Genomic DNA, 20,793 nt, shown 5'->3' on the forward strand with positions numbered 1-20,793 from the left:
AATTTTGTGTGTCTAGTTTGAGACACCTAAAACCTGATATGCACAGTGGATCCTATCTCTCCAGTGAGGATGAACCAGAGAATGCATATCATGCATTACTCTGTACTAGCTTCTGATCCGGTTCAAAGTCCTAATCTTCAGAGCTCTTAATGGGGAGGGAACAATCTGTCTTAATAGACATCTTTTTTTTTTTCTGTGCCCTGCTACGGTAATTGCAATAAATTAGAATATTGTAGCAGACAGGCCCCAGAGTGATACATGCAATGAGTGGGTACATTCAGAGCCTTCTGAGGCTATGTCTATACTACATATCACTGGCAGTGGTATGAGTTGTAAGTGTAACTATATTATGCAGTGAGAAGCACTGTGGTGTGTAGCTACGTGTGTCAATGAAAGGCTGTGCGGGGGGAGGCACCAAGGAAAAGTTTTGTAGCTCCCAGCTGACAGAGCCTTTCACTATGGCAAGGAAAGGCTCAATCTTTCCCTGCTGCCTCCCACCTGTCAGAACCTTTTCCTGCTGCCAGAGTCTTTCCTGGTGATGGGGAAGGGCTCCAGCAGTGGGGAGCTACCAGAGCTTTTCCCCACTGCCTCCCTTGTGCCAGAGACTTTCCCCACTGGGGGATTCTTTTCCTGTGGAGAGGAAAGGCTCCAGCAGTGGGGAAGTGGTGGGACACTACACTGCTAAAAATATCAGTATAGTCAGGAAGGCACAGCTTGGGCGAGTGAAGAACATGTATGCTATGTTCTGGCATACATACCCACACCCTTCAGGTGTGTCTTTCTTTATTCTACTTGCCTAAGCCATGCCTCACCGGCTACACTGCTATTTGTACCCAGGCGGGGGTAGTGGAGAGGCATTACATGAGTATGTACTCCAGATGTTCCTGAAAGACACGTGCAGTGTAATAGTGTGCCATTTTGCCATTTTGAGAACTTAATGGAAGAGATCTATCTCTGTGCACAAAGCTTTCCTTCAATAACAGAGCTGTAACAGAGCCAGCCATGCCCTCTGGGAACACAACCTCCAATGGAAAATAATTAGGGTAGGGCTGGTGAGTTTGGGTCTTTTGAGGAAGAATCAGTATGAATCTCACGTTTGTACACGGGATCTAGACGCTGTGGAGAAAAGTGCATTATAGATGCATACAGACTGGAGCCATCTGAAGTGTGGTGATATCCCAGCATGACAAACACCTTGTCAGGCCTTCACACTTGATTCCCCCTCCCCTTACACATGCATCCTTTTTCTTCTGTCTCAGAATAACCTTCACTTTATTTTACGTTAACAATGTTATTTGGAGAAGGAGGATGGTTCAGTGGTTAGGGCACAAGTTGGGGATTTGAGAAACCTGAGTTCAATTCCTAGACTTCATGTATGACTTTGGGTAAGTCTCTCTGTGCCTCAGTTCCCCATCTATAAAAATGGGACTAATGCCTAACAGGGTTGTTATGAGGCTAAATACAGTAAGGATTGGGGCATGCTTAGCTTCTATCATTATGGGCTCCATATAAGTATCTTAGATATGTATTTTTTTAATTGACTTTGTTTTAATTTCTAAAGCAGACTGGAATTTAAAACAAAGTAGGACAGCATCAATCTGAGGAATAATATAAAACTTAAAAGTGCTTTAAGCTGAAAGAAAATTAAAGGATGGCATGCTTGTTAAATATAAACTTCTGTTTTTCTGCAAACCCACGCATAACTTGATCCTGGCTCTTTAAAAAAAATAACACAGGATGTCTCGGCATTTGTAGCAAAACTATACAAAATACCAGTTTTCACTGGTTAAAATAGCTAGTTTGACAGATACAGGTCTGCTTGTTATCCAGAGTGGAATAGATTTTTGACATCAGAAAGCTGTAGAAATGTTAAACAAGTTATCAGTCAGTAAGGTTTCGCATGCTGTTTTCTTATTTACAATATAATATGAACAGATGTAATTTGTCCCTGTCTACAAAATCATCAGCACATGCAGAGGCTTTCAAAATCATTAATAAGGAGTAATGAATCAAAGAATATAAAGAAGATATGATGAATGGTTAGGAACCATTGGTACTATATTTTCAGGTGACAAATAAGAAAACAGACTTTTAAAAGTCTGTGATTTCTTGGTTCTGAACTTTGTAAATTTGAAGTTAGACTTTCCCTGACAACTAGCTAGATCTACAGAGTAGTTTCTTGCTGACAAGTTGCATCAGTAATGAGCCCCTAACGAATGCATTTATACATTTGCTTTGGGGAGTTGGATAGTAAATAGCATTTTCTTAGGAACAGGAAGAGGGGATCAAAGGAAAATAAGCTACTCTGACACTACCAGAAGCTTTGAAAACTGGCTTTTGAAAACAAAACTGTTTTAGTTATGAAACTTGATGCATGCATAATGTGGTTGTTTGAGCTATTTTGTAAATAAGAGGGGGTAGGGAGGAAGTAAATCTACAGTATATGGATTTTAGCAGAGATGCATCTTAACTTTACCTAAAAATAGAGCTTTTTTTTTTTTTTTTTTTTTTTGAGGTTGTTCTGTTTTCCCAGATGCTAAGAGCAGTTTTGGTCCATCAGTCCAAACTTTATTCATATGTGGCATCCCATTAAAGACAATAAGACCACTTTTAGGCCACTTTGGACATAGCTCCATATCTAGTAACGGGGTCAATGTTGTCCTCATTCAAGTACATTGCTGCCTTCAGTGACTTCAGTGGGAGAGGTGCACTCTCATCCAAGGGCAGAATCTGGCTCTTGTTCTGCTTATGCTGTTCTGGTTTGCTCTTGTTCTACCTACTATGCCATGGACAGATCATCCATCCCTTCCTTTGTCCGTATTTCCTGTTTGTAAAACCCTCCTAGTGGATTGCCATGGCTCTTTTTCTCAAACTGCTTTGGACATCCACTCCTTCAATTTTTTCTTCAGGTCCCATTTATATTGGCATAATAGAGTGCCTCTGTGTATGTACTGCTGCAGAAAACAGAATAAATATAATAAAATTCTAATATGAAGAACATACAGGTCCTTTCTGAAGTCCTGGCACAGTCAAGGAATTATGATGTGATCGGAATAACAGAGACTTGGTGGGATAACTCACATGACTGGAGTACTGTCATGGATAGATATAAACTGTTCAGGAAGGACAGGCAGGGCAGAAAAGGTGGGGGAGTTGCATGGATGTAAGAGAGCAGTATGACTGCTCAGAGCTCTGGTATGAAACTGCAGAAAAACCTGAGAGTCTCTGGATTAAGTTTAGAAGTGTGAGCAACAAGGGTGATGTTGTGGTGAGAGTCTGCTATAGACCACCAGACCAGGGGGATGAGGTGGATGAGGCTTTCTTCCGGCAACTAACAGAAGTTACTAGATCACAGGCCCTGGTTTTCATGGGAGACTTCAATCACCCTGATATCTGCTGGGAGAGCAATACAGTGGTGCACAGAGAATCCAGGAAGTTTTTGGAAAGTGCAGGGAACAATTTCCTAGTTCAAGTGCTGGAGGAACCAACTAGGGGAAGAGCTCTTCTAGACCTGCTGCTCACAAACCGGGAAGAATTAGTAGGTGAAGCAAAAGTGGATGGGAACCTGGGAGACGGTGACCATGAGATGGTCGAGTTCAGGATCTTGACACAAGGAAGAAAGGAGAGCAGCAGAATATGGACCCTGGACTTCAGAAAAGCAGACTTTGACTCCTTCAGGGAATAGATGGGCAGGATCCCCTGGGAGAATAACATGAGGGGGAAAGGAGTCCAGGAGAGCTGGCTGTATTTTAAAGAATCCTTATTGAGGTTGCAGGAACAAACCATCCTGATATGTACAAAGAATAGTAAATATAGCAGGCGACCAGCTTGGCTTAACAGTGAAATCCTTGCTGATCTTAAACACAAAAAAGAAGCTTACAAGAAGTGGAAGATTGGACAAATGACCAGGGAGGAGTATAAAAATATTGCTCAGGCATGCAGGAGTGAAATCAGGAAATCCAAATCACACTTGGAGTTGCAGCTAGCAAGAGATGTTAAGAGTAACAAGAAGGGTTTCTTCAGGTATGTTAACAACAAGAAGAAGGTCAAGGAAAGTGTGGGCCACTTACTGAATGAGGGAGGCAACCTAGTGACAGAGGATGTGGAAAAAGCTAATGTACTCAATGCTTTTTTTGCCTCTGTCTTCATGAACAAGGTCAGCTCCCAGATTACTGCACTGGGCAGCACAGTGTGGGGAGGAGGTGGCCAGCCCTGTGTGGAGAAAGAAGTGGTTCAGGACTATTTAGAAAAGCTGGATGAGCATAACTCCATGGAGCCGGATGTGCTTCACCCGAGGGTGCTAAAGGAGTTGGCGGATGTGATTGCAGAGCCATTGGCCATTATCTTTGAAAACTCATGGCGATCGGGGGCGGTCCTGGATCACTGGAAAAAGGCTAATGGTGTGCCCATCTTTTAAAAAGGGAAGAAAGAGGATCCGGGGAACTACAGGCCAATCAGTCTCACCTCTGTCCCTGGAAAAATCATGGAGCAGGTCCTCAAGGAATCAATTCTGAAGCACTTAGAGGAGAGGAAAGTAATCAGGAACAGTCAACATGGATTCACCAACTGCAATTCATGCCTGACTAACCCAATTGCCTTCTATGACGAGATAACTGGCTCTGTGGGTGAGGGGAAAGCAGTGGACACGTTATTCCTTGACTTTAGCAAAGCTTTTGATATGATCTCCCACAGTATTCTTCCTGGCAAGTTAAAGAAGTATGTGCTAGATGAATGGACTATAAGGTGGATAGAAAGCTGGCTAGGTTGTCGGGCTCAACGGTTAGTGATCAATGGCTACATGTCTAGTTGGCAGCCAGTATCAAGCGGAGTGCCCCAAAGGTTGGTCCTGGGACCGGTTTTGTTCAATATCCTCATTAATGATCTGGAGGATGGTGTGGACTGCACCCTCAGCAAGTTTGCAGATGATACTAAACTGGGAGGAGTGGTCGATACGCTGGAGGGTAGGTATAGGATACAGAGGGACATAGACAAATTAGAGGATTGGGCCAAAAAAAATCTGAGGAGGTTCAAAACGGACAAGTGCAGAGTCCTGCACTTAGGACAGAAGAATCCCATGCACTGCTACAGACTAGGGACCGAATGGCTAGGCAACAGTTCTGCAGAAAAGGACCTAGGGGTTACAGTGGATGAGAAGCTGGATATGAGTCAACAGTGTGCCCTTGTTGCCAAGAAGGCTAATGGCATTTTGGGCTGTATAAGTAGGGGCACTGGCAGCAGATCGAGGGACGTGATCATTCCCTTCTATTCGACATTGGTGAGGCCTCATCTGGAGTACTGTGTCCAGTTTTGGGCCTCACACTACAAGAAGGATGTGGAAAAATTGGAAAGAGTCCAGCAGAGGGCAACAAAAATGATTAGGGGGCTGGAGCATATGACTTATGAGGAGAGGCTGAGGGAACTGGGATTGTTTAGTTTGCAGAAGAGAAGAATGAGGGGGGATTTGATAGCTGTTTTCAACTACCTGAAAGGGGGTTCCAAAGAGGATTGATCTAGACTGTTCTCAGTGGTACCAGATGACAGAACAAGAAATAACGGTCTCAAGTTGCAGTGGGGGAGGTTTAGGTTTGATATTAGGAAAAACTTTTTCACTAGGAGGGTGGTGAAGCACTGGAATGGGTTTCCTAGGGAGGTGGTGGAATCTCCTTCCTTAGAGGTTTTGAAGGTCAGGCTTGACAAAGCCCTGGCTGGGATGATTTAGTTGCGGATTGGTCCTGCTTTGAGCAGGGTGTTGGACTAGATGACCTCCTGAGGTCCCTTCCAACCCTGATATTCTATGATTCTGATTCTATTCTAAGATTTCTCTTTCTAAGGGAGCTTATGCTTCTCTTTGTAGTTAAAGTGAAGTTTCTTTGATAGATATAAGCATTGTCCAGGTCCAGTATGCTCAGTTATTCATTGTTCTTCCCTCTAGACTTGAAGAAGGCATCCTGATAAATCCATGTGGAAAGAGATTATCACAAGACATATTTTACTTCAGAGCTTTAGTATAACCATAGAAAGTCCCTCTATTTGGCAAATATTCAAAACTTACCAAATATTTATAAAAGATCTTTATAGGGCCTTTAAAAAATGAAGATAGCTAATTAAACTATAGGATTCTCCAGGGGAAAATCCGTGGGTCATTCGTTTTAAACACTCTGGGCTAGATCTTCAGCTAATGTAAATATAGTTGATATAACTCCACTGAGGTCAATGGAACTATGTTGATTTACATCAGCTGAGGATCTGGTCCTTTTGAAAAAAAAACACAAATTTTATTTTATTGTTTTAAGAAAAGATTGTAAAGTCCATTTGGTTGAACCAAAGAGTATTTGGTTTTAAGATCTAGCCACAATGTCTGTGGTGTAGCAGCCAAACGGTATATCCTCCTAAGATGTGCAAGGTTTGTCTATGTCAAATATTGGCAGGGAAGAAAAGAAAACACAGGAACTTCCTGCCAGCAGCTGGCTGGCAAGGAGCAACACACATAGTGCTGTCAGCAAGAAGCTAGAGGAGTGTTGTTTGCAAAGGCGAGAGAGAAGAAAAGCAAATGTACAGTATGATGGTTGTGCAGCTGGAATCAGGGAGAGATTTAATCTTGTTTCTATTAATGTCTTGATTTGGGACCAAAGCCTCTAACTCCATGATAAGGCAGTGGTCTAGTGCTGCATCAGCGTAGAAGTGCCACCTCCCTGAATCATCAGCCCCACTCCCTACAGCTCCTCTGGGTCAGTAGTGAACCAGTGTCCTAGCCTGATGTTAAGAGCACTGTGCTGCTGCAGGTGGCTTTTTTCCTACTTGGCCAAGAGAGAAAACTAATATGTGGTCTTTAAAAAGTCACTACATATTTTTTTACAAGAATTAGGTGTTACATTTGGTGTACAGGCCAAGCTCCAATTGGGGTAGTTACATCCCCCCTCCCTAAATTTCTGTTATAGTCACTTCCTGCTCTGAGCTGTTGCGTTGCTATGTCCTGTCAAACAGTGGCTGCAATTTACTCTTCAGTGGTTTCATGCCAAAGGTGGATGAGTGATTCCTGTAGACATCAGTTAAGGAGAACTTTGGGGGTCCATCTGGATGAAAAGCGCTAGAAGTGTAAGATCGATAACACTATCTCAGAATTTGAGCTGACTTTGATTGACATTTAATTACTACTTCCTGTGTTTCCTATTAACCTTAGGTATCTGGAAAAGGAGTACAGAAAGGGAAGATAATTTAAACAGCTACTATTGATATTTTAAATATACCATAACCAGAAATATCTGTACAAAAACATTAGATACTGAAGTTTATGCATATTTATCACTATATAGCTGAATGGTTACAGTCAACTTCTGGGTGTAGAGCAACTGCATTTTCTGTAGGCTGTAAGAATAAAAAGCCACTTGACTCTGTGTACTTAAACCGCTCTCCACGTGATACTGAAACTGCAATGTGTTGTGGACATGTTTGTGAGTGTTTCTGGGAAGAATGGAGATTTCACAGCTCACTTGCTTGTCATCCATCTGTACACAACTCCCACAGATTTAAATTGGTGTTACATGCACAGAAGGAAAGAAAAAAGAGGTCCCTGAAAAGAAAATTTATATATGGGGCAAATCCTGTACCCTCCTCCACATCCATAGAGACATGCCTGACAGCAGGAGCAGGGCAGTTCCACTGTGCAAGGAAAGGGGTACGATACTGAGGGGCTTTGCTCACAGTGCTTCCCTTCTGTGCAGTGGGGACCTCAGCACTGCAAGGTCCCCAGTCATATATGTTACAGTTACCAGGCTAACTGCACCTTTGACCTCTCCTGGTCTGTTTGAATGCAACTTGTTAAGGTTGCAGGCCTAAAGCCCTCTTCTCTAGTAGAATCACACAATTCTCTCACTTTCAGGGCTTGTCTTCACTGCAACCGTTAGCTCAAGTTCGTACAGTACATTTGAGTTACTCCACTTGAGCTAGCCCAAGTCGAGTGTACAAGCTAGCCTAGCTCGAGTGAGAGCAGAGCATAGGGAGAGTGACCACTCTGAAACAACACTTGACCTACACAGTGTTTGGATTAGCAGCTGACGAGTTGTTGTAACTTGAGCTACTGCATCTCTATTGCATTGCTAGTTCAAGTGGCAGTAGCCCTCAAGCTCCAAGCCACGCCTCTGATGGGATAGCTAGCTGGAGCTTACAGCCCCACTTAGCCTGAGCCGGAGATTTTTTTATGTGGACAGGCGCCAGGTTAGAGACAAAACTCAAGTTATAGCGTGAGCTAACAACGTAGTGAGGACAAGCCCTCAGCCTGGATCTTAAGTGCTGACTATGAATATCTTATGAGGCAGCCCCAGCAGTTCTGTTCTCTCTAGAAGTAATGACAGTGGTCGTCAGACAGCTTCCCTAAAGCAAAGTGTTATTTATTTAGAACAAAAGCATTTAAGAGAAAACAGATCTTAAAGCAATAAAACTGACTATAGGCATGTCTAGTTTACAAGGTATCTAATCATATTCCACATGGGGATCCTAGTAGGTCTAAGCTTCCTATAGACCCTCCCATCCCCAAAGACCTCTAGGGTCTTGCTGGCATGGTATGTGAGTTAAGACACTGCACTATTTATCTTCTAGGCATCAGGGTCCCATTCAAAAGCTGTTCAGTCCTTTTGACCTTCAAGTTCCCTGCCGGCAAAACAAGCTTTTATATTCCTTGGAGACAGGACGTAAGGTCCTTGAAGCTGATAGTTTTGCCCACTATCCTTCAAGTGTGTGCTGGGGTATCTGTATCTGGGGCCATTGCCGCCTTCTTGTTTGTTCTTTCCGTAGCCACCTACTAAACAAGATCAGTGCCTTCATACAGGAAAGTCTTATAACCCAATATGCACTAACTTCCCTTCACTGACCAGATCACATAAAGTGTTCACAGAATATTACATCTTAGATTATCACATAGACATGGAATTGGTATCACCCCCCCCCCCCCCCCCCCCCCCATATACAGGGATGGGGTAGAGGCCTAGGCAGACTATCAGAAGGGTGAGGACTGTCCCAGATGATCCAATGCTATGCTGTACTCCCACCCTGCCATTCTTTGGCACTGTGAAGGCTACTGAAGCATCAGGGCAGCAGTAGAGTCCATGAAGCAGTTCTACGTGCAATCCATAGTCTAGGAAGAGGCAGAAGTATTTCTCCATCCCCACTCCACAAAGCAGAACAGATTTTTTTTCTGTTTGATATCTTCTCTGCAACTGAATGTATGAGAAGCACTTTCAGAAGTGGCTGGATAAAATTTTCAAAAGCACCCAGGTCTCATTTTCAAAAGTAACACGGGCATTTAGGAGTTTAACTGTCATCGAAACTCTTTGGGACTTAGGCTTCTAAGCTCCAGAGCCTCCAAGGTATTTAGGCACCTAACTCCTATTGCTTCCCTAAATTACTTTCACTAACTGCATATGTGCATTTAAGAGCAGGAACCATATGTCTGTGACAATGTTTGTTCAGAAAGTCTTCTATGATTTACTAATATGACCTACAAAATAATTTCTTTCCATTTTTCAAAAGTTTCCTTCGGAGTTTAATTTGTGTGTGTGCAGAATGCTGATACAGTCAATTTCAGAACCAAGATCAGTAAGGGGGGGAAATAAACTGTAGATTGTTGAACAATAGTGAGCTGTACAGACTTAATTTTTTTCCCCATTTTTCTACTTAAATCCAAAATGTCATCCAGAGAGACAACAGAGTTTACCTCTGTTCTGTTAAGCTCAGTTTCTTGTTGGCATTAACAACTTCTCTGTGAAGAGATTCATTCACGGCTTGCCTTGTCTGCAGATGACAAGTGCATAGTAGGCTTCAAATGTCTAACAGCATTAGCAGATACAAAGCCAATGAGCTATTGCGCCGGGAAGTAAAGATGCAGATGCAACAGGAAACATGCAAACTGAATGTCACATTTAGAGAAAAACAAAAGGAATCTACTGATCATCGGGTCAATGAAATGCAAGCCAATTGCATTCATGGAAGATTAGGTTTGCACAGGGGAAAGTAAGGAAATGTGGGGAATAAAGATTCCAATAGCAATGTTAATTCTGTCTAGCTGAATGTCCTGTTTATTTTGCGGTATACACTTTACAACATAAACCCAATTCGAGAGTGCAGTGTAAACGACCCAATCCCAGAATGCAGTGAAGAGGAAAGTGCTTGGCCAGAGGAAGATTACGAAAACCTTGGGTTCTAATGTCAGTCAGCTCTTTTTGTTAAAAATATATATTGAATTAGAAAACTGATATCAAAATAAAACAATCTGAAAAATAATTTGGTTAAAGTTTTGAAAGCTGAAAATTTCTGCACTGCTTTGAATATCTCAAACTTTAATCTTACATAATTGTGGCCCAATACATTTGGATCCAAATATCTAGGATGATTTGAGTGGATATGTAAAATTTGAGTTTAGAACTTTATTTTTACATCAAGTTCTTTGAAGTTTATAAAGAAACCTGCTTACCAGTCCCTGTTCATTAACCCAATATAGGAAACATAGTCTTAAACATATAAATGGAAAATAATTGAAGTCAGTGGACCTCTACTCTTTACTCCAGGTGATGATCTGGCCCAAAGTATGGTTTGCATGAAAATGGAAATCATTCTTATCTGTCATTAAAGCTTGCAAACAGTCCCATGTCTTAGCCAAAGGAAGTGTTTCCAAAAATTAGATGGAAAAGCTTCCATGGGAGAGTTTGGTGCAGGACAGCAGACAGTGTATTGTGTATTGTGTACTTTTGGTTGTATGTGTAAAATGGCCTTTACTCTCAGATGTTAGCAGAATGATGCTGTGAATTTCCCAAAAGATCTCAGCTGGAGTATACAAAATGCAAATACAATAGACCCTTCTAAAATTGCATGACAGTGTCTCATATTTAGTATCTTAGGCAGTCTAAAAGTTAAGAAATACATAGCATTATGGTGAAGAAATATAAGGTCTAAAAATGAATTTTAAGCAACGTATTCCTTAACTAATGTACACACTAACCAGGTAGCCATAAAGCAGCCATACTTGTTGACCTCTACCTATCCCAACAGTGTTATCTCTTCAATCCTATAGTAGCCATGCAGTTATGGATGCCCTGCGATCCGATATTGTCTATAGTGCAGCCGTACTTAAAGGTGCCTATAACTCTCATTAACTATGTCTCAGAGGGGTAGCTGTGTTAGTCTGTATCCACAAAAAGAACAAGGAGTCCCACTCCATGCATCTGAAGAAGTGGGTTTTTTACCCATGAAAGCTTATGCCCAAATAAATCTGTTAGTCTTTAAGGTGCCACCAGACTCCTCATTGTTTTTATTAACTATGCCCTAGCTCCATGCTTTATTATACGCCAAAGATTGAATAGCACTTTTTGTACACATGTAAAACAAATCATTCCAACAGTTACATTTACTAGGTGATTTGAACCCCATATTAAAAGAAAAGATTTAGTGCCTAACTGTAGAAAACACTTCACCCTTATCTTATGCATAATTATAAGTCAAAGTTTGGATGATTTATTCATAGCAGCTAAACAGTGCATGTCTAATCGGCTGCGCACTACGCTGAAAATTTACCTCGAGGGTCTGAAAGGCAAGTTATCCTTTTTAGACTGTATAAACAACCACAAGCTAATTTCAATTTTAAGTTACAGTGCAACACAAATCTGAACACATAGCAAATTGATACTAATACCTTAACTGACCACAGCAATTTTAGCTTTAGTTTTTATAGAAAGAAGGCAAGTCCCAAGCCCATATGGCAAAATTCTGCTTTTGCTTACCACAACTGAAGTCCAGTGTAACACCATTGAGGAAATATATCTTGGCTTTGAAGACCATCTCTTTCCAATTAGAATTGGAGAGGTAATATGGGAAATCTATCAAGACAACCTAAGACAACCTTCACTCTTTCTCATCACCCTCACTCCCTATCCTGTAACAAAATCCCTGTAAAAGATATTCTATGAAAAGGGTTCTGATATAAATAAAACTAGGTGTCTCTTTTTTATATATATAACAAACAAGTGATGCAAAGATATATATGAGAGATAATAATACAGGTCAGTACAAGGAAACTGAAGCTAATTTATATACTCACAAAATATGAGAAAGATTACTATAGTCAAATAACCATGTGATGAATGTTCACCATGAGTAAGTAGGGGAATTATCAACAGAGCTAGAGAAAAGGGAGAGGAGAGAACATCTGAAGTTTGCTAGGGTCTATTGTGTCTCAGTTATTGCATTTATCATGAAAAAATCTGCTGGAAATAACCCATCTGCCTGGATACCATCAAAACACTGGGTGAGACGCAATACAGTACTTAAAAATGTTTGGGTTATGTCCCACACCCAAACACAGTCCTAGAGAAATGATTATACTATGTATTATCATAATTTATGTATTTATACATCACCCAGATTGTATTAGTTACTTGGGGCCGATCTTCAGGTATTGTAAATTAACATAGCTCTATTGACTTCAGTGTTGCTATTGAGATGTTATCTATCTACTTACCTCTTATTACCATAGTTTCTAAGCACCCCAAGGAGTTTATAGATCCTGTAATTTGATGTGCTTGGGCAGACCCTGCACATGCACAGAGCTCCACTGAAATCAAATTATAAACATATGTCCAGGTTGTTTCAAATATAGGTCAAATCCTCCGCTTATTTCTATGCATTCCTTCAGCAACCATTATGAATGCATCATACTGTGCATGAGAGCCAAGCAAGCAAACCTCTCCAATATAAAAGTTACTAGTCATCTCTGAAGGCCTGATTTTGAGAAGCACCTGAAGCTCCCATTGATTTCATTTGGAGTTGTGAGGGCTCAGCACCTCTGAAATACCAGCCCTGAGTGTCTTAAGTACTTTTTGGAAGATTTCAGGGCACAGGGTGATATCATAATAGCACTATTAAATAATAACAGTCACAAATTAGAACTGATACAGAACTTCCCCACCACCATTACATTCTACTTCACATTGCATTATTCTATGGATTAAAATATCTCCATTTTCAAAATCGATATAATAAAATATGGAGGTATGATTTTTAATCAATCCATGCTCTTGACTTTCTAGGGGAATTTTATATATATTTTCTAGACAGGCATTTGGATCAATTTTTTCCTGATTGTGACCTTACAGAGTCATGTGAATGTTTTGCCTGTATGCAGAATCACCTGTCTTCCTTGGGTTCTATTGATTGATGTCATGGCACATTATCTATCCAATCTATTGCCTCTTTCCAAAATCTCCACTTTCCATTTGCCGTATTTCAGCTCAGAATGCTAAACAAGTGTATGCAAGTATATATGGTTCACTGTATGTGCTGCAACTTCTTGTCTTGCTGTCAGTGTTTTTATTATTTTTCATCTTCACCTCTCAAGTGTTGCGCTCAATGACTAGGTCTGAAAGTGATAATTACTTCCCCATTGCAGAGACAGACTGATTTACATACTTATCAAGGGGAAACTTGATGACTCTGAGCTTATCACAGAAATTTGAATATTTATAACCCGAAATCTACAAAAGCTAAAATTAAGACATGGATGTCTAGGTCTTAGTTACTGTACTTGGGCATGTTTTTACACAGCTCCCAGATTGTACTAGGTACTTGGGGCAGATCCTCAGGTAGTGTAAATTTGCATAGCTAATCAGTGGGTTTTATATCAGATCAACAAATTAAACTCTTTTCAGAATACTCGTCTCAAAACCGTTATAGGAAGATTAAGTTCTGCTAAATTGATTTTTAGCTTGTAGATGTTGGAATGCAGAAGTTGCAACATTTATTTTTCATAAGGAAAAAATATTACCCTTCTGAACACCAAGTAGGGGTTCAGCTATTGAATTACCTTATAATTCAAAACCTGTGGCAGTGAAGCGGCTGTCCCCTCAGGAACTACTACATACTGTCTACACTGCAGTCTGGCTCCATCACCTTCTCAAGGATGAGTCCTGGATTCCAGCCCCCCATAGTATTTGGGGATGTTTTGTGGGACCCTTTGCACATGTTCAGAATCTCCCCATTTCCCCAGACATGGAGGCAGGTCCCCAGAGCTGACTGTCAGTCCCCAGCTGAGATGTTTAAAAAAGCTATTCAGCCACAGGGAGTGGTGCCAGCAGATGGCTCTGAAACAGAGCTGTTAACCAAATAAATGATCTCTCTCCTTTAGGTATATGGAAGATGGGGTGGCTCATGCTCCCAAATCACCCTTTGTCCCTCCCCTCCTTTCCCCCCCGATGTCCCTTAGAGCATCACTACAGACCCAGGGATGCAGTCGTTCCAACAGAAGAAAGTGGAAATATGGGGAAAGATATATGAATGTTGCCTTGAGTGGGGCAGTGGTATCTCATTTGCTCGAATTACCTGTATCCACCATTAGGGCTCCGTGTTTGTCATGGAGGTCGCGGTAGTCACAGATTCTGTGACTTCCTGCAACCTTCGTGACTTCTGCAGCGGCCAGTGTGGCTGACCCTGGGAACAGCCACACCGGCCACTGCTGGAGCGGCTCTGCAGATGGGGCTGGCCCTGGGGACTGCCTGAGCAGTGGTCCCGGAATGGCCGGAGCAGCTGCTGGCCTCCCCGGGCTCCCGCCATGTCAGTGGCTGAAGCAGCCACTGTCCCCCTGGGGCTTCCTCTCCCCTCTCCCCCTGGCAGCTGGTACCGCCGGCCTGCCAGGACTCTCCCCTCCAGCATCTGGTGCTGCAGGCTCCCCCCTCTGCACTGCCCCCCCAATTCAATTAGGGGTATTTATGGTATAAGTCATGGACAGGCCATGGTCCGTGACTTTTTTTTTCCAGCCCGTGACCTGTCCATGACTTTTACTAAAAATATTCATGATTAAATCGTAGCCTTACCCATCATCTGTCCTATACAGTAGAACTTCAGCTGGAGCTGTTCCACACCCCTTCTGCAGCATTCTGACCATCGTGTGGATTGGTCGCACTGGTGCAGAACTGCCCTATGTGGGAGTAAGAAGGCTGCATGACCTTTAGTGTTGTGACAGATGGGTCAGGATTGGGTCCTTTAGTGATTTTAGCAGGCATCTGAGTTATTTCAAACAGACGAACAAGATTCACATTTTAAATTGTATGGAAAACATTCCTGGATTATTAATTTTAAATGAAAGTGAGTGAATTTATTAAACAAATGCATGTATATCACACACACATCTTGAATTATATTTCTCTTTGAAAAAAATTCAGAATTGAGTGCAGTGGGAGATTTGCATGATTCAGGACTGCAGCACTGGGCAATGTTAATGGAATGTTAAAGTTGAGATTCAGTATGAGTTGTACTGAGTTAACCAGGATAAGACTGTAGAGATGAAATCTTACATTCGCAAAGTCATCCCAAAGGATAAGAGTCAAGGTCCAATCAGCTATACTCCATCACTCCATATAAATTGACGACATCACATTTTAAAAACCTTTCTAGGAGACAGCACCTGCAGATCTGACACCTTATAATATTACTTAGAGCAAAAGTGGAGCAGGATATAAAGATGATTCGGCTAGGATATTTGCATATGGGCATTTCAAGGGGAGCTTTAGCTGGACTTTAAAGCATTAATCCTATTAATTAATTAATGTCAAACCTTATTTTTTAATGCCTTCATTAATGTGTCTCTAATTAAAAAAGTAAAAATGAGACGTGTACCCAATGATCTGTGACATTATGTGCTACATGGAAATGATTTAGGTCAGTGGTTCCCAAACTTCTTCCACCGCTTGTGCAGGGAAAGCCCCTGGTGGGCTGGGCTGGTTTGTTTACCTGCTACATCCGCAAGTTCGGCCAATTGCGGCTCCCAGTGGCCGCGGTTCACTGCTCCAGGCCATTGGGAGCTGCTGGAAGCGGCGGCCAGTACGTCCCTCAGCCCGTGCCGCTTCCAGCAACTTCCATTGGCCTGGAGCAGCAAACCGCGGCCACTGGAAGCCTCCATTGGCCGAACCTGCGAACGCGGCAGGTAAACAAACCAGCCCAGCCCGCCAGGGGCTTTCCCTGCACAAGCGGCGGAACAAGTTTGGGAAACACTGATCTAGGTTCAGGACCAAAGATGATTAAACTCCTGGGATGACAGTGCTGGGAGAAACTCAGTCTTATATTCTAACCACTCAGCAATCTTTCAGAAACTACGTGGCTCTTTCAGCCTCACATTGGCCCCATGGTCTTGGGCTCCATCGGCCAAACCACATTCTGGTCAATCAATTGCCTTGCAATAAAATGACATGTGCCCCGGGAGCATCTGCATCCTTAGGGATTAACACAACTCTTAACTTTTCCAGACCACAGTTTTCAAGTGGATCTCCTCAACTGACAGTTCTGTCATTTGGGAGTAGTTGTAGAGTGCCACAAGTGTATACAGTGGATAATGTCTGTGCCCTGAGCAAAGAGGCAATTGCAACAAATTCACTATTGATTCAGTAGAGCTATTTTTTTGCTTATTTTCTCAAGGTCACACAAACTTGGTTACATTGCTTCCTTGAATGCTGCCGCAATGCCAAACTAAGTTTCTATTCCTTCCTACAGTCATGGATAAGACTGATTTCTAACTCTAGTTGCCCTTCTGGCAAACAGTGTGTAAATTACACTTCCCTACGCAATTGAACCTATAGTCATCAGACTTGGCTTTAATTTTTAAGCTTCATTTAAATCTACAAAACAAACAAGTCTCAAAAATTTAGACCCAAAAATAATGTATTGGAGAAAGTACTGAACAATTGAAAAAGGAGGATTGTAATGGAATTTGTGTTTCAGCCCTATGTAGTGGTTGCTCCCAATATAGATATAAGTGTGTGTGTGTGTGTGTGTGTGTGTGTGTGTGTGTGTGTGTGTGTGTAAAATATACACACAGTTACACTCAATGTAATATATTTATTTTATTGTTTTTCTTACCATTTTTAACACAATTGAAATACTGTATGGGTAGAGCTGGGCAGGAACTGGATTTTCCATTTTGCAGGAAATTCCACAATTTCATTTTTTTCCCCCTGTTCTGGAATGGAACAAAAACAAACAAAGAAAAAAATTCCAAGAAACAAAATAAAAAAAAACCATTTAGGGGATATCAAAATGTTTTGTTTTGATTACATTTCATTCCAATTTTGACCTTTTCAAACTTATAAAAAAATCTAAGCAAAACAAAATTTTGACATGTTTCAGTCCAAAAATGTCAAGTGGGACATTTCAACACTATTAAATTGATGTTTATTTTAAAACAAAATTTCATCAAAATCTATTTTTTTATATATTCTGCTTTCAATGGAGCTGACATTTTTCATCAAAAGAATTATTTTGATGAAAAATTTCTAATCAGAGCTATGTAGGGCTCGTATTAACACTAACCCCATCGTTGAAACACCCTTTAGTATCTTATCTTACAGTAAAATACATCTTATTACTTATTTATACAGTGCTCATTCCAAAAGGTGTCAATGTTCAAGGAGAAAATAGAAATGCAAGTTCTCTTTTATTTTTGTGATACTTAATCTCCAAGCACAGCAAAGTGTGTTATTTGGAATACTGAAAACTTAGGTTGCTAGAAATAAATTGTTGTCATTTTAGTATTTATTAACCCGGCTGTAATATAATCAACCAAATGCTGACTTTGTTATTACCTTATTATGACCCTGATCAAAAAAGCCCATTGACGCCAATGGGAATGTTTTCATTCACATCAATGGGCTTTGGATCAGGTTCTATATGCAATTTGTTGCCTTTCTGGAATAGATACTATTTGCATGGCCTTTGCATGAGTCTAAACTCAGTAATGATGTTCAGACTACGTCAAATTTTATCCAATCTACTTGCCAATAAATAAATACTTTTTTTTTTTAATGGAGTGCATTGGAAAGGGGAGTTTCAGATGAATATTTCCTGTTTTGTCCCAGTTCAGGTAGAAAAATGAATATTGATTGTTCGTGAATGAGAAAAGGAGGCCTAGATCTCGTGCTCCATTTGGTGTGCTTTTAATTATTTCTTTTAATATGATCTATTACATGGTAATAATTGTACTTTTTTCTTTCACATGCACATGGTGTCATACTCTGCGGTTCTTAAACTCTGGGGTGAGCCTCCCAAGAGAGGTGCGGTAATGTGTCAAGGGAGACATGAGGTGTGTCCTGCTTTTTTTAAAAAGAGCTCTGGCTATCAGCCCTGGGTCGCTGGAGCTTATGCAGAAGGACCGTACACATCCGGCAGGCAGAAATAAAGGGGAGAGCCAGAGGCCTGCCACTCGGGCTTGAGCTCTCATCCCCTCCCCCATCCTCCCATTCCCATCCTCCCATTCCCTCCTGAAGGTGGCTCCAGCTGTCAACTCTGGGGTGGCAGCAGCAGCGCAGAAGTAAGGGTGGCAATGGGGCACTAAGTCTACTGTGAAAAGTGATACTGACGAATATCACTTTTCACATTGCCGCCCTTACTTCTGTCTTGCTGCTGGCGTGGCGCTGCCTTCAGATCTGGGTGCCCAGCCAGCAGCTGCTGCTCTCTGCCTTGCCTTCACCTCTGGGTGGTGGTATATGTAGTTGGGGAGGGGGACGTAAATGAGTACAGACACAAAGAAGGAGGCCCGATCAAATAAGTTTGAGAACCACTGGTCAAGAGGGATTACATAATCCTAGTTCATTAAGAAAAATAGTTTGCAGATTTTAAATAGAAAAGTGTATTAGAGTAGGTCATCTTGTCTATCCTTCACTTTTTTAAATCATATGTAACCACACAATGTCCAACCTAACTTTCTGACTTCATCACCACCACTTTATCAGCAAACACGACAGTGTTTAGCAAGCACAACCAATGGAAAACTGCCTTTTTCTTTCTTTGGCACTTAGCCTACCTGCTACAACAAGCAAAATGACTTGTCAGATGGAGCTGCATGAGCTGTTAACCAAATCCCCCCACAACCCACCAGCTTTAAAATGTCAGCCTTTGTAACAGATTTTCCACAGCTCTGTTGGGAAATTTCAACTCCCACCAAGTTTCAAAATTTATGTAAACAAATTCTCCTATTCTTATATAGCTACTTTTCTCCTATTTTACAAACCAGAATAATAGACACTGCTTATTTAACTGGTTGTATCCCTTTAATTAGAGCCCAGTCATTAAAGTCAGTAGGAAATGAAAGCACTCAGCCCCTTCCAGTAAGTGCTCAGTACATTACAGAACTGTGATTTTACTGAATTGCAACTTGCAAGGGGATTGGTGAGCAAAAGGATGAGGTAACTGCTTCTAAGCCAGAACAGGTTGATGATGACAGAAAGCCATTATAATCTGAAAACTGTTTAAGTGGCCTCACTCCTAATGAAATGGATTCTGTATTTCTGGGTTCTTGCATCATGCTACTTAACATGGTAGCTGAATGTTTCAGCTGGGGAACCAGTTTTTAGTGGACAGATGAACAAATCAAAATAGCCACCCATATTGTCACCTTTCTTGACTGGTTAAGCAGAGAGGATGAGGAGAATGGTCATGGAGTTTGAATTATCTTTATACTGTATGGATTTTCTGAAGAACTAGGTTAAGGCTCATTGGCAGGGCAGTGTTGGGAAGGGTGTTATTTGTGCTGTATCTTTTCCTTGATCTGTTTCCAGTGACAATAATCCTACATTTCTTTCAGTACAAAAATGTACTTTAGCATTAGGCCCGAATTCTCATTCACACTAAAGCCCCTTTACAAAATTTGAGCAGTGTAAAGGAGTCTTAAAATTGGTTTAAATGTAATTTACACCAATTGCAAGGCCTATTTACAGTGTCAGAGTAGGGTGAAGAGCCCTCTGTATAAATGAAAATTAGGCCCAAAGTATTTTGAAGTCTCACAACATATTCAAGTGGCCCAACTCTTTTAAAATATGCATTTACATTTTGAAACTTTTTCTCTAGTTTACTAAGGGTTTATTCTGATCTGCCCAAGAGCATTTTTCCAACTGTGATTGATTGGCAGAGTTAGATAATGAAATCGTGTAGCTTCAAGAGGCACTTCTTCTCTGTACTATTACTCTTTTAAGAGTGCCTTATTCTAGCACATACGTTAGGTGAGCCATGCCTCTTCTGAAGGCTTCCATGTGGCAAAGCTCTAGTACATTGTTAACTGTACTTTGCATACTGTGACTCTTTCAGTTATGATCAACTGTTTCAAACTCCTTGTTATGGGGTTGCTGCTTCTCTGTGGTGCAGCCCTTTCCTCTGATGTGCACAAATCTTCTCGTTTTATACGTCAGGAGGCCCTGCAGCAATCAAGCCACAATCTTGATAGCAGCAAGCTCTGTGTGGTAGCCACCTAGTGTGCTCTGCATCGTGTCAGTTGCTATATATAATAATGTTTTTTTAAGGAAAAACATCTGAAAAATTAATAAGGGCAAAAATGTCTATTTCTTTCAGGTTAAAAATAAAAGTTTAAATCTTTCTGTTTTGTTTTTTCAGGAAAGATTCTGGATGTGCTAGAGAAATGGAATTTGAATGATAAGACTCTTGTATACTTCACATCTGACCAGGGGGCACATGTTGAAGAAGTCTCTAGCACTGGAGAAGTCCATGGGGGGTATAATGGAATTTATAAAGGTGAGCTTCTTGTAATGATTTTTAGAAACATGTGTCGAAAATTAGCTGCTTACTCTGCACTGTTTGTAATATGCTGTAAGCCCAAAATGTTCACATCTGGGTTCCTAACATTAAACTTCTAATGTCCAGAATCCTAAATCCATATATAGACACCTAAACGTAAATGGCCTGATTGTCAAAAGTGATGAGCATCTGCAGCTCCAGTGACTTTAGTGAGATTTTTAGGTGTTTAGCACTTCTGAA

General features: G+C 41.2%; 1 protein-coding gene across 1 annotated transcript in view; it reads left to right on the forward strand.

Annotated features, from left to right (window-relative positions):
* LOC112103931 (steryl-sulfatase) overlaps nt 1–20,793 on the forward strand; it is a 102,943-nt gene that overhangs the window by 24,370 nt on the left and 57,780 nt on the right. The window contains exon 3 of the mRNA XM_026649283.1: nt 20,413–20,550. Within this exon, the coding sequence (XP_026505068.1) occupies nt 20,413–20,550 (138 nt within the window). The remainder of the gene's footprint in view (nt 1–20,412; nt 20,551–20,793) is intronic.

The sequence above is a fragment of the Terrapene carolina genome, unplaced genomic scaffold (assembly GCF_002925995.2).
Source record: "Terrapene carolina triunguis isolate 2854851 unplaced genomic scaffold, T_m_triunguis-2.0 Scaffold23, whole genome shotgun sequence".
Taxonomy (NCBI): domain Eukaryota; kingdom Metazoa; phylum Chordata; order Testudines; family Emydidae; genus Terrapene; species Terrapene triunguis.